Source organism: Halyomorpha halys, unplaced genomic scaffold (assembly GCF_000696795.3).
Source record: "Halyomorpha halys isolate HHAL.00 unplaced genomic scaffold, Hhal_1.1 Scaffold71.1, whole genome shotgun sequence".
In the NCBI taxonomy this organism is placed as follows: Eukaryota; Metazoa; Arthropoda; class Insecta; order Hemiptera; family Pentatomidae; genus Halyomorpha; species Halyomorpha halys.
Window position 1 is genome coordinate 1,775,591 of NW_027107476.1, and position 15,236 is coordinate 1,790,826.

The window sequence follows — 15,236 nt, forward strand, 5'->3', positions numbered from 1 at the left end:
TCCTTAAGAATCTCCTTACAACTGACTTCACAGGTTTTTAAAAGAATGTCTCTGAAATGTCTATTTTTACAAACAATTATATTCGTATTTGATAATGATTTGTAATGAATGGTGGTTGGAGGTAAAACATGGTAACTGACAAACATGGCCGCCCAACCTAGCCTGTTTCTTAACGATAAGAAAATTAAATTCAATATTTACAATGACAGTAACAGTTCTAACAAGAGCTCTTTAGGTGATAGCAATTTGGAAGAGCTAAACTATGAATGAAACCAGAACTATTTTGCATGAGTGAAAAAAAATTGGATCCAAGTAACTCTTGAAACAAGATAAGATAAAATGTCAGTCAAGAGACTTTTATTGAAGTAAAACAGGGTATTGGCTCTACTTACCAAGTTTTACAGCTTCTACATTATTTAACCAACTTAACCAAAGAAGATTTTTAAGTTTTATTTCTTCAACTATGAGTCAAGTATATGATATCTGAACATGGTAAAATATATACACAATGTGTACTTTCGATTAACATTCGGTTAACACACAAATATTTCAGTATAATCCGCAGAATACAAATTTATGCTAAGGTGATACCATCCAGAACATAGTATTTGCTGAAGTTACCATATTGTCTGACATGACAGTATCTACTCTAGTGGCAGCATTGTTGCACTAGGTCTTCCATGATGATTGGTAGTAAATGCAATCACAGTGAAGCTACTGTCATTAAAACATGTTAACACGCTAACAAAAACTTCAAATTATACTAAATGTTACACACCATTTTTTACGACAGAGTCCCACAAATATTGTAAAACAGGGTATCTGACACTTAAGGTAACAGGAACTCATGCTTAAATGAAAATAATAGAAGTATCTCTGTTCTATTATTTGTTTTTATATCCACAAAAAAAAAAAAAAAATGTCATGAGTAGCAGCTAGTAAAAGTTTTATTTTTTAATACACTCAAAATAATTGGGGGGAGGGGATATAATTTTGTGATTTTTGAGGGAGCAAAGCACCAAATATCATCCTCCAAACTTAACAATCGATTTCCCATGAGTTTGCATTATGTCTGTTATCACATTTTATGACTGAACGTCTCAAATAGTGAAAAGATAAGTTTTAGAGAGAAAATAAACACAAAACCAAGGAAGTTAACAAACACGAGATTTGGCAATAGTTTCACACTCAAATGGAAGCAGATAAACAGCAGCCAGGAGTGCTGATTATCATAAGGATTTTTTACTAGTTATTTTTCTAAATTTCGAGTTAACTAATAAATTATAAAATGTTACCAAACATAAAAAAAAGTTTGTCAGTTTATTGTGATAATTTTATTGATTACATTATCTATGGAAAGTTGCAGTACCCTTTGGACAACGTTAAACACTATTTAGCCTGTCTAAAATATATGTCTGTGTACGGCTAGCTAATAAAAGTTATAATACCTCACCTGACTTAACATATAACGCATAACATGGTAAACACACTGCATACATGCTGCTCTATTTTGCTCCCACATAGATTCGACATTGCAGCAAAGCTCTGTTAGCTTGTATATATCTTCTACATTACTAAGGCAAGTCTTTTTGTTTTTTAATGCAGTGAGAATAAGTTTATTAAGTGTTACTATCACATTATAAGCTGACCATCCTTTCGGAGCCTTTTTAAGCCATTCCGCCTAAGAACACAAACAAAAAATAAATAAGAAAACAATATAGCACTGATCTGTAAATTAAGTTCTAGATTAAAAAAATAATATAATATAAATAATATAAATAATAAATAAACATAAACCAAAAATATTTCACAGGAATGAGTTTTAATACAGTTTAGAGGTTTTTATTCTTTTTATGATTTAGTCGTCAATTTTTTATTTATTTTTATAACAGCCTCAGAAATAATTGCAAAATATAAGCAATTTTTCAATTAATTAATTTTAGGTACCTAGTATTCATTTCATTCAATACTTTGGGAATTTTATTGAAAAAATTACTTTTGACAAATGTACAAAGAAATTTATTTTTTTGTTATTTTAAAACAAAGACAAGGAAGGATATAAACATTATATCATAAAATCCTAGCATATATTAACATTAATAAATGTGAGGGAGCTTACCATAAAGAATCTTTATCTCTAAAGTAGAATTAAAGAAAATATTTAATAACAGTACTTTATGAAAGTTAAAATACCACTGAAATCTATTAAAAGTGAATTTAAAATTTTATAAAATATAAAAAAGCTCCTATGCTCACTTAAACACAATGGTAGTATAATTGCCTAACACAAGGCCCAGAATGGTTAAGAGTAACATTTAAAAAAAACACAAAAACAATAATTGCATGGTATTGTCAATTAAAAGTATGTAGCAAAGTAAAAAAATTAAAGAATGTTTCCAAAACTCTCAAAGATGTTTCATTAGTAAAATCCAGGCAACAACCAGAAAATTAAGTTTAATAGCTAGATGTGGTTGCAGTTATTGAACCTGAAAAGTATTTTGTTTAAAATTATCTAATACCAATTTTTATCAAAAATAAAGAAAGCAAGGGAAAAGTAGTGATAAAGAACTATAGATCATATTACGAAACTCAAAAATCAATAAATATGTTATTAAAACTCTCAGATACTAGTTTAAACCACAGATAGTAGTTTCACACTAAAATAAAACAACCATTTCCAAACACTTAACATTTGCATTTAAATAACTATACAAAATTATGTAAATCATTACAACAGTATAGTAGGCCAGACAATTGGCATTCAAATGATCATTGTAATAACTCTTAGAGGTCTAGACATCCCACAGTAAAATTATCTTTCAATCATTCAATATACAAAAAAAAGGAACACCAATCCTGTTATATAGTTTCATGATCTGTGTTTATACTTTCCAATGAAGAAAACTGCTTTCATTTTGGAAAGACATTAAACTTGTTTTATAAGATGCTGTGCACAGAAACAAAGTGGGATTAGCAGAAAATGAAAAAAGTATTGATAATTTGTGGTATTCTTAATTTTAAAAACAAAAAATATAAGACTCTAGGATTAACATTAAAGACTAACCTCAAGTTTTTTCAACGCTACTTCTATTTTATCACCTTCTATATATTTTGTAATACCAGTTAAAATTCCAGCCATGGTATTTAATTATTTATTCTTTGAAAAATCACAAAATAAATAAACTGGTTAGGTTCTTTGAAGCACTTTTCATTTCTTAGCGACCAATATTAACTGATGACATATACAAATTTCACACAGATATATTTAAATAATTCGCCAACTGCAACATTGTAATATTTGGGCATTTACTGCGTACTTCAAAAATTAATTTTTAAAAACAGTAACCTCCCTACGATATTTGAGCTCTTATCAGTTTTGAACGTAACGTATACACAAGAAGTTTTCATGAGGTGGCGCATTCTATAGTGCATCGTTTTAACAAATTATGAACGATGGTACATACACAACATAGTTATACATAAGGAATATAAAAATAAATAAAATAGGGAAATAACGTTTCTTATTTATTTTGGTATGTAACTTATTTCGGTATTAGTTTGAAAAACACGCTCTAATGATAAAGACTTCAAAACTCACTTTTACGGAATGATATAAGTAAATATATATAGGCCTGACTTCCAATCATGTTTGTACATTTGTGCTCTCATTTTGTTTTATTAATTATTTTCTTTAAAAAACCAACTTATATATATTCTTAGTTTTAAGTCTCGAGATCGAACTAATTCATTTATGCATAGTCATGTTAAACCTCCTTCTTTTATTCTACTTAGATTTAGAAGGGCAATAGAACATCTTGCGTAAGGCGTATTGTTGTAAAATAAAATATTGAGGTATCTTAACTAAATGAGATATTGTAACAAATACTATAAATGATAATTTCTATTGCTGTGCTCTAGATTCAGAATTTTCTTAGTTTCTGGTAATTAGTGGCTCTGCTCAATGTATTGTCAGGCCTTTATTGCTGAGAGACTGAACATATAACCCTTATCAACCGCAATTTACTCTGACGTTCAAGCAGAACTGAGAAAATCGGATAGGAATCCAGCTAAATACAAAGTTCTGAAGAGTTGTAAGGATAATTGAAGGATATAAAGTCCGAGTTGTTGGATTCCTAACCACAGTTTGATAACTTTTGGAGGGTCCACAACTCAGGTATGTACCTTAGCGAGACCTGACTGCTTGAGAGAGTGCTCATCACATTTTTGATTGTAAAAACAATTATTAGTAATATATATGATATATGATATATATATATATATATAGTAGAAATGGATATTCGTATGGGGACTTTCAATGGGTCGACCACAAATTCAGGCCAACTTGTACCGATCAATTCAAATAACCCATCAAAACGCTTGCGCGTACGTGAATTAGTCAAACGTATAGAGAAACCCTTACATTTCCTGTCAAAACAATAACCAGTAATTTAAGCAATGAAAGGGAGTCACGTAAGAATGATGTGCTATTCCTACTATAAAGCCAATATGTGGATTAAGTTTCCGCATTTTTTTTTTTAAAGAGTTATAATGGCTCAGTAGAAAAATTAGTTTTCATCGGAGCAAGTTGTGAAAATATTGTAGTTCTAGGCCATTTGTAAGGGCTCCATAAGTAGTTGGAGTAAAGCTCTTCTGCAGATGGTCAAGATAACCTTAAGAGGTTTGACAGAATTTTAATCGGTCATCGAATTTATACAATTTTTTTAAAAATCAGAAGAATCAACGGTGCACAGAATTAGCTAAAAATGGAAGAATAAGGTATGCAGGTGTGGATTTTTCTAGAATGTATATGTTATCTCTTTTTCGGCTGTGACAATCGTTAAAAGCCCGTTCAGCGTGAGGAAGTTTAAAGGAGGAAAACACCTTCCTTTAAATAGCATAAAGCAGGGACCACACTATGCCGCGGTAGGCCGGGCGGGCTAAGCCGCGTTGATGTAGACACCCCGGGCGGCTTTGCCGGGTTAGAAAATGCCGGCCAGGGTCGGGCCGATTCTAACCCGCATAAAGTCGGTAAAGATCAAAGGAAAAAGAAGAGAGAGAAAGAGAAATTTGATTATTCTCGGTTTTGGCGAATGAGGATTCTTTTTCTAGGAAAGTAAACATGGTAACCTCTAACAATTCTTTTGCAAATATAATTCTGCAATTTCTAATAGAAAGAGATAAATTCAATGAAGGATCCTTTTAGATAATATAATGTTGAAACGATTATATACATAAATGGAATGTGGCCCGGGTGCGGTCAAATAAAACTCAAATAGTAAATGGGTGAACTATTTTTATTTGAGCCAACATTTCGCCCCAAGTTGCAGGGCTTCGTCAGGGCTGTTTTGACGGAAGTCAAAGTCTGATTATATACATGTATTTTTTTGATCCAATGAAAGTGTAAATCTTCAAAACCACAAACTAATTGTATGCACTAGTTTTGAAAAGCAGGCAAAAGTGTTTTTAGCCTTAGAAATCTCTAACCACAGAGTTTCTAAGTAAATTTTAATGCCACTGGATGATAAATTAAGAAATTAGTAGTGTAACCAATTTCGATGAAGACATTAATAATAACCATTTTGTATATTGTAACTTTAAAGATCTGTTTCTTACAATTATGGTAAAGCTAGGTAGAACCGTGTCAAATCATGGTTACGAAATTGGTTATGATTTTTATCAATATTCGCAGAAAATCAAATAAACGTGAAGAACACAACTGTTTGAGAATTCGGTTTACAAAAACAAACCATTATCATTACAGGTATCTGGATCTCCTCGGCCGGTCCAGGATACTGATAATGATGGATTTTCAGGAGAAATAGATAATCTTTCATAGAAAATACACTCTTCCATTGGATTTCTAGAGTTAAAACCGCCGGGAAAGAACAAGAAGATATACAGTTGATGACATTACAAACAGAAGCTTAATTCACCAAAACTACGACCTACCAAGTTTCCTTTTAAAATTCTAAAAACTTTGAATTAAAGGGGGGGGGTCAATTGAGGCTTGAACACTATGAATACCTAAATCGTTTGAAGCAATGCCACTTCATTTACTTTTGACTTTTACTTCTTTGTGCTGAATTGAAAAAGAAATAATAAAGATGACATCGAAAATTACGATATATAACTTGACAACGATCACACAAAACAATAAATAAATGTTAAGAAGGAGATGGTCTAAAAAACAATTTAAAAATTGTTCTGATTATTAAGTAAAGTATTAATACGTTTCAACTCATATTGTAGAACCGTCACCAAGGCTCTTATAGCTTTGGGTATTTAAATAGAATGAAGGATTTAAATGCATCTCTTCAACTCAGATAAGGCCTATATCTCTCTCTTTTTGAAACTGATAAGGTCTCTTTGACCTGCATTCTATTTAAATCCTCAACTCTATAACAGCCTCCATGAAGACCTATAATCTGGGTCGAAACGTCGGCCTATAATAAGTACCACTATTTTTTATTTATTTTTCTAACCATTATCAAGACCACCTCTTTCTTTATTCACCACAAGATCGAAAATCAATGTAGAAGTTGTGCAAGACTCGATTGACTCTCCATTTTTTGAGAACTTTAAAAACTTAAAAATGAAATTTTATAAGTCTTAATCATTGTGAAAAAAGTTTCTTCGGTAGTGAAGTCGACTTTGTAACCTCTTACAGTTCTTCTACAGCTCAATTTGGAATTTCTAATGGGAATGGATATTATAATGAAGAATGCTCATAGGAGGTATAATTTTAAACGGACTTTGTATCGGTAATTTTTCCAAAACTAGGCACCATTATGCGTACATCGCTAAAAGCAAACGGTTGTTGACGATTAATGATACGGAAAAGTTAAGTATCCTTGGTCTATCGAAGAAACTCAAGAGGTTGTCAACAGATTCTTACATAGAACCGAATTCTGGAACGATCTCGTTCTTTGTTCAATATTAAAAATTGTCAAAAAACGCAACAAAAATGTTAGCTGTCTTTGACGATTTACTCCTTCAAAACGAGTCTGATCGGAAAAAATACCTATATAAAACAGTTAAAAATCATATTTTTTATAAGAGTTCTTATTGGCTAGACCCTTTCCATTCGATAGTTCATAGTTAAGCGTGTGAGAGAAGAACTGGAAGGGATTCTGAAGTTTACTTCACTATCAAATGAAACTTCAATAACGTGAAGTGGGAATTACCAAGTTTCTTTCTGAAATTCTCAAAACTCTATGAAGATAAATAGGTGCCAATCGAGTCTTAAACATCTTGTTAGGAAATAAAAAAAAAAAATAATTTTTTCCTTCACAAGCTAGAGCTTGTGTACCTTTGGATGATAACCCACTTGTTTAAGACGGGTGACTGGCCGAAGGTTTGGAAGGAATAAAATATCTTTCAAATAGAAAGGGAAAGACTTAATATCCCCTAAAACTATAAGTTCGTAGCCAATTTGCAAGTCATTTATTCAATTTTCCTATGGTGCGGAGCCCCTCAAGTGCACGCAGTGTGGTGACCGTCTCTCTGGATCAGCAATTGCCTTTAACTGTATATAAAATGATTTCTCAATTGATAAGAACACAATATTAAGTAAAGATATTCTATAAAAACATAATCTAGGTGGCTAATTATTTATATTAATGCCATGAATTACTTTGAAAACTCAGTAAAATATTATTGGAGTAAGTATAAAAAAAATATAAAAGTTAGCTCAGTGCACAAACTAAGACTCCTATAGAAGGTCACATGAACAAATTGGCAGGTTTTTATATAATGACATAAAATCCTTTCCCAATACTTATGCAATATGACGAGGCGACCATACTCTTATTGAGTGAAATAGGCGGGATTTTTGATCTTGAATTGAGTGGGGAAAGGAAGGTTACTAGAATGGCAGTATCCCGGTAAACTTCACGTGATATCGTATGGTGGAGAGAAAAGGTTTGCTAGTCTTTTATTATGGATTCTAAAGACGTACTAAATTGCTTCCTTGTGAAGCAAGGTTTATTTTAAAATGCCCCTCTTTCTTATTAATGTAATTTGTTATATGCTCAAAGTACTAGAATATTATTAGCTATTTCGAAAATATTAACTGATGAACATAATCAGTAACACCTCCTTTTCTGTGAAATATTACTAGGAAGCTGATCTTTTTTTTCTTAAATATACATTAGGTGGAAGGTTAATCTCCCCAGGTTTGTGAATTATTTCTAAATTAATTATGGGAAAATCAGTCTTTTAATGAGTTCAGGAGAGTTGTAGTCAAAATTAAGGTCTAAAACAATGATTTCATGGATGAGGAAAGAAAATTATTTCATGTGAATATTTATCATCCCGCAGTAAACTAAAACTGCCCTGTTTTACTGTGATTATGAAACTTGCTAATTTTTACCATCCCCAAAGTTAACTAAAACTGCCTTGTTTTATTGTGATTATGAAATGTGTGGAAAAATCATTCCTAACAATGCTCTTTATGATTTTTAGATCTGGTCCAATAGTTTTATTTCGATAATGGTAATGTCTAATTTTTATTTTTATTTTTTTTGTGAGACTTAAGTGCTTATTCATTTGTTATCCATTTCACTTATTGACAGTATCTGAAATTTATGATGTAATCAAGAGTGTTCTCCTGTCATCAATTTCAGCAAGTAGATTTTCTATATTATTTACTTTAGAAAGATTATTTCATATGTTCTCATCAGGTGAAATAATCTTTTTCTATTATAGTTTGTGATAATTTTACTAATTTCTGCTTAAAATCTATTTAAATTGTGTTAATTTTTTTACTGGCTTTCGATAAATGAAACACTTAGTTTCGCATTCATGAGATTAAGATGTATGTGAAAATTACTTTCTTATCTGTGATGGTAGTAAAACATTATACAAAATCAATTGTTCAATTTATGGTAATAGCACCTAGAATTATTTGTGTTGATCCTATGTAATTTATAATATCTTGAAATAATGACAGACCATTATAGTTGCTAATGTTTTATGGTTTAGAGAAATCAATTTTTAAGATTTGGTTTGGGACTAAACCTTACCTTTAAAATTACTGAGTCTACTTGCAATTTTCAACTGGTATAATTTATAACTTTTCCGAGAGTTTGAGATATTGCCAAATATATATTTTTTATTGGTAAGCAGTGTGTTCCTATTTAAACATTCATTTTTTTTTTCTATATAAATAAGTAACTATTTAACTTTTGAATTGAGGTCTTTTATTTATATAATTTAATTTATGTCTTCAAGTTATAAAATATTTTAAGACTGATTAAGATAATTATATATAAATATTGTATTCTGAATATTTACTAGTATTACACTGCATTCTATACATTACAACTTACTTTGTTTATTTTATTATTTATTTGTTTAATTGCATTAAAGTTGCTTATTTAAGATCTGACTCTGTAACTCACTCCTCTGGGGTTGAGCGATTTTTCATAAAACAACCTTCTATCAGTTTATTAAAAAATTATCTTTGGGTTCATATTATCGTTTCGTACTTAGTTTAAAATTTTGAGCCTTCATGGTCTTGAAATTGTATATTTTTTAACTTGGCCATAAACATTAAAATATTTATTTGTTGTGGCTACTTGTTTTTGATCTTTGGAAACTTCTTTCAACTAATTAGACTTAAGAATGATCATTTAGAAGAATTGATTGGATGGTCAGGGGGTGCGGTCAGTAAAGAAACAACTAAAACTCGTTTTAGCTAATCTTCTCCGCTAGACGCCCTGAAACTCAGGTCGAAACGTCGGCATAAATAAATATTTTTTGTTTATTTATGTTGTTTCTTTGCTGACCGCACCCTCCGACCATCTTCTCCAATCCGTAACTTACGGTCAACTATCTACACCTCGTTTAGAAGAATAATTGTTTCTCCAAAAGAAGGAAGATAGTGTTTAGAGTTATGAATATTATCCTTCTAATTTCAGTATTGTCAATCTTATCTGTGTTACACGAATGGATGTTTCATGATGGATGTTATCTGTACTCAGTAATTTGCAGCAAGCTATTTAACATTAATTCTTTACTAACTCTTTTTCTGGCAAAAGTAGAAATAATCAAGTAATGTAATTTTTTGACAACTATATTCCAATAATGCAAAAATCATCCTGAAAAGTGAAGGGTGGCTACAATAAACCAACCAGGACAAGGGTTTAGGATTATTTTAGTTGTTTATTTCTTTCTCACTTATTAGTATTCTATTTTGAAATATTATAAGGTGAAATTACATATAATTTTATTTTGTATTGAAATCAAACTAACATAAATATCAAATATTAAGTAATCATATTATATATGTTTTTAAAGAAGTAATTATTTTCTTATAAGCTTGTTAAGTTTTAAACAGACAAATTTCTTTAAAACAAAATAAAAATAAAGTTTCTGAAGAATTTATTTATTTATAATTTTGTAAATATGTGTGCATACTAATGATTTGCTTTGAAGGTTAATGAATTTTATTCATATATTTATCAGGAATTAGTGTTACTAGATTAATCTTCTTTAAGATATTTATTACGCTTATTAAGAAGAGATATAACATTACCACGTGGAATTTTAGTGTGTGTAAGCATTAACATTTTATATTTTCAAACATCATAATTTAGAATTTAATATTGTCTGATAAATGATAAATCGTGCTTCCTTGGTGTGATTTTATGGTTACATTTGTCTTTAGTTTTCCTTGAACTTTTAGGCTATATTTATCTTTAGTTTTGTGTGGGCTTATATGTTATTCATTTAGTTTGTCTAATTTTTTTTTTTAGAGCTTCTTGCTGACCATTTTTCTTCTACCATAGTTAAAGTCCTATTTCTGACTATATTTTTAAAGGAAAAATCAAAAATTTCTATTATGATGATTAGTATTGTAATATCAATGAAATATTGTAATTTTAGAGAGAAGAGAAAGATGGCTGCCCCAAGGTCAGTTTTAATTGCTAGGAAAAAAAACAACAACATAATATTTGTTTATTTATTCCAATTAGTTTCAGTTGGAAATAAGAAGTAAAACCAGGTATGGTGGGGTTCACCTTGTTATAGAGCTTCTAATGGGCTTGTGATAGATATACTATGTTGTGGGTGGCACTAGCCATGGGTGTAGGTTGGTATCTCTGAAGGAGACTAGTTCTGGCCCTCTCTTAGTATTCCTGTCCCGTCTAGTTAATGTTTGAAATAAATTCTAAGATCCAAAAAAAAAAAAATACGGAAAACCTAAAATTAATTTGCTGGTCAGATGCTCCAAAATAATAATTAGTAGTATATTAAACTTCGATTAAATACTGTTTTAAGACATGTATCTAATATAGATAAAGGGAAAAGGTATCTCAAAAGGAGAAGAAATGTTGTTGGCACCTCAACCACATTTCTGTCTCTCCTCCAAACATTTGGTTAGTATTAATTATATTATTTCAAAAATTTTTCGAGACCAGGTAATATTTATCAATAAATTAATTTAATATCCAAAACAGTCTCAACACTATTTATTTATTTGTCCTACGTTTCGGCCCTTCTAGCCATCCTCAGGGACATCTTCAACATAAATTTCCTCTCACATTAATTATTTTCTACTTGCAGGCTATTTTGCCCAGGTCAATTTCTTTATTTAAGTTAAAACCTCTATATTTAAATTTTAAAAAACATTCATTTATTTATTCTATAATATTGACCACACTATAATTTAGTTATATGGTGTGGGTTTTTATAGTGTGGTCAATATTATAGAATAAATAAATGAATGTTTTTTAAAATTTAAATAGAGAGGTTTTAACTTAAATAAAGAAATTGACCTGGGCAAAATAGCCTGCAAGTAGAAAATAATTAATGTGAGAGGAAATTTATGTTGAAGATGTCCCTGAGGATGGATAGAAAGGACGAAACGTAGGACAAATAAATAAATAGTGTTGAGACTGTTTTGGATATTAAATTAATTTATTGATAAATTTGGTTAGTAGTTAGGGTTATATTTTCACCACTGGTAGGGGGTTGTAAGAATCATTGTGCAAAATAAAAGCACCAATATATGTGATTTAAATGGTCAAGGAGATGGCTTATGCACAAGATTTTAGGATGTATCTGCTGATACAAGTTCTGTCAGGAATATTGGTATTCCAAATCGATCTTGAGTATTGGAAAATGGTAGGCCATGAATTATTTTATTGAGGTTTCTGGAGGAGTTTTAGTCAATCAAGAAGTGAATAGTAATCCGCAGATAGTTTTTTACAACTAAACTTACCATTGAACAGTCCCAGGTGAATAAAAATTGAATCGCTGCTGCACTATGGATCCATAGCTATTTTATAAAAGACCATAAAATGGTGGGTGTTTTAGAGGTACTCACTTATTTGCTATGGGTTAAGTTTATATTTGCATACAACCTTGATTGTGGAAACTTTAATTATGTGAAGGCACATCTTTATATTCAACCTTTTATCGGTCCAAAAGACCAAAAGAAAGAAAATACTGCAAATTTGTTTAACAGAAGTATGGAGTTTGGTCTGTTATGATTCAGTAAAAACTAATGCTGTTAATGGAGTACAAATAATGACTAACATCGTTTTAGTAAATGGGTTTTTGGAGCCATGTTTACCTTCCATATTTTTACTTCACTAGAAGTCTACTTTTTTTGCTTCTGTTCTTTTCTCTTTATTCAGGAGAACAATAGAATTTTTTTAAAGATTCGTTTAAATAGAGATACTGCTGATAGCTCCAAACAATCACCAGCTCTACCCTCTTATTTTTAATTTTACTGACAGCTCCTAAAACCGCTGATGACCCTGGAACACTGCCTGAAGAGAAAGTAGATGAAGTTGACTAGTTTATAAAATTTTAAATGGCTTATACCTTTTGGAGTTGTAACGTAATATTATAATTTTTTACCAAATAAATATTTTTCTTCCCTCATCAAGCGGCTTATCTAAATTACATGGAAGTATAAAAAAATCCAAAAATTTCTTATTTTACCCCACCCAACTCCCGCTCATCCCCTCCCATCTTGTAGTAATCGTTAGTATTCCCCCTAAAACAACATAACAAAGTTTCAATACTTTGAGAATTGTGTCAAAAAAACAAACTGACTGCACTTCGCAGGAATCCCCTCTATTACCCTCCTTCCACCCGCTTTTTAGAATTCTTATTTGTTTTTTTCTAGATCATAACGGTGGCATGTGGTCTATCTTATGTGAGTATTGCTGATTTTCTAACCTTCTGCATAAGTAAACCTTACCCTGGAATTTCCGACGGAGAATGGTATATTTTATGATGTTTTCTCGTATAAAATTAAATCTTTCAATAACTTTATACTGATGGCAGGATTTCATCAAGAAGGGAACAGGTCTCAGTCCGTTACACACAGACATACGTACATAAACATAAATATATACACACACAAACATACTTATGTTCCGTGTTTCTGAAACGTTGGATTAAAGAAAGATATCTAATTCCGCATTTCATGCCATTTTATTTCTACTTCATCAAATTCAATCATTAATTTTTAAATTTGTATTATATATAATCAGAATAAATTAATAAAAATGAAACGGCTGAATTTAAATTATTAACAACGAGGTTTACCAATGACTCGGACAATGAAAATTCGCAGATTCGCACTTATCTCTGATGGTTTTTTGGACGCCACCAACTTTCCTCGCTATTACCTTGCTAATTATAGCATGTCTCCAAAAAGAAACCATCTATCAAATAAGCTCTCTATTTTCTTTCTTTTTTTCTTTGGGTACCAAAAATCAAAGCCACGCCTCCCCTCTGTCTACACCCATGTTGTTAATGACATTTTTCCATTAAATTCAACATTGGCTGCTATAAACTTGAGCGTTCGACAAAGTTAGTGCTTATTGCACATCAAGATCATCTTATTAGCCATCAAATGCTATGACTAATCGCTCCCCCGAAATATTGTTTGACATATTCTACTCAATTATTAAGTGCTGAGGAGAACAGATCTGCCCCTGCGGGTAAAGTAGGAATCAGCACAGAATCACATGTAAACCACTTCCGGTGTTTGATCAAGCCCCTCACCCCTGATTCAAACAAATCATAGATCATCAGCCTTCTTTATCAAAAAAATATGGTGCATGTGGTAAAAAAGGAGCCAGTTTACTAGTAAAGTAATTTCTTAGTTCGGATTTTCTTTTTTGTCAAATATAATGCTTTTAAAAATAGTGTATAGGTTTATTTGGCACAATTTTAACTTGCAACTTCAAATTTGTAACCCTCCTTTCTTTCTCGAGAACCTCACTTGACCAAAGTTTCTAACAAGACTGGATTTTCCGATTTGTTTTGACAGATGGCTATTATCGTTTCATCTCTATGACTCATGTGAAAAAATCAATATTTATCAAAATTAGAAGAATTATAATCTCTAAATATACTATTGGTTTCGAATGATATGTTTTATAATACGAATAAAAGGCTTACAAATCCAAAACTGTTTGGATTTTTTTTTTTTATTTAATTGTAAAAATGGTGGTTTCTTTGAAGTAGAAAATCTTTCTAACAATTTCACTACTTCCAAGTATATGATACTCATTCGGTACAGAATTTTATGTACTTTAATTTATGAACTGATAATATTTTACTAGGAAATCATAGTTCAGGAGTGCGTGAAAAAAATCCGTGGATGTCGAGGTTTTTGGGACTCACTCATAAAGTACAAGTAGGAAATAGGTTCAAACATTAGTAAACTTTTATTACATACATTTAATTAGCCTACACTTATTTTGGCGAATGTTGCCCGGTCTAATATTCATGAAATGTTTGATTAAAGGTGGGTTATAACCTTTTTAGAGGAAGATTTTCAATGGATTGCAATTTAACTGCTTACAACTTCTGTATGGATTAAATATGTTTTTGTCATATTTTTCCCAAAATTAGCATACTTAGCAAGGTCATCAGAGGGGCTGTTGAATATCTGTATGTGAGTTGAGATGAATATAGCAATTCCTTTGGTTGTCTATCTTTTTTTCTGTTTTGCCTTCTCTTCAGCGTCTCAATTTTTTTCTCCACCCTCGTCATTCGTATGCTAAACAGAAATGAGGATACAATACGACCTTAGAGATGGAGATCAGAAAATGTTTTTCCATAATTGTGTAGGTGCAATATAGCAACTGTTAGTGTTATTAAGGTAATGTAGTTACTAGTTGATTAGTGTCATGCCAACGGCTCTGAAATCTCTTGACCTAGAACAATACCGTGTAACATTTCTTTATTTTTCCTAGCATAAATTATAT

The 15,236-nt window shown here is 30.9% G+C and overlaps 2 protein-coding genes across 5 annotated transcripts in view; one reads left to right on the top strand and one right to left on the bottom strand.

Moving 5' to 3' along the window:
• The window catches only part of LOC106692768 (uncharacterized), a gene marked incomplete at its 3' end in the record, with an annotated part of 123,865 nt that overhangs the window by 23,248 nt on the left and 85,381 nt on the right, over window positions 1-15,236 (bottom strand). For 2 of the 4 annotated variants that reach the window (XM_067045821.1, XM_067045820.1), the window contains 1 exon segment: window positions 1,454-1,681. In XM_067045821.1, coding sequence (XP_066901922.1) covers window positions 1,454-1,522 — 69 coding nt within the window. 4 annotated transcript variants of the gene reach the window in all.
• The window catches only part of LOC106692771 (folate transporter 1), a 43,148-nt gene continuing 35,683 nt past the window's right edge, over window positions 7,772-15,236 (top strand). The window contains exon 1 of the mRNA XM_014438904.3: window positions 7,772-7,920. The gene's annotated coding sequence lies outside the window, so the exon portion shown is untranslated. The remainder of the gene's footprint in view (window positions 7,921-15,236) is intronic.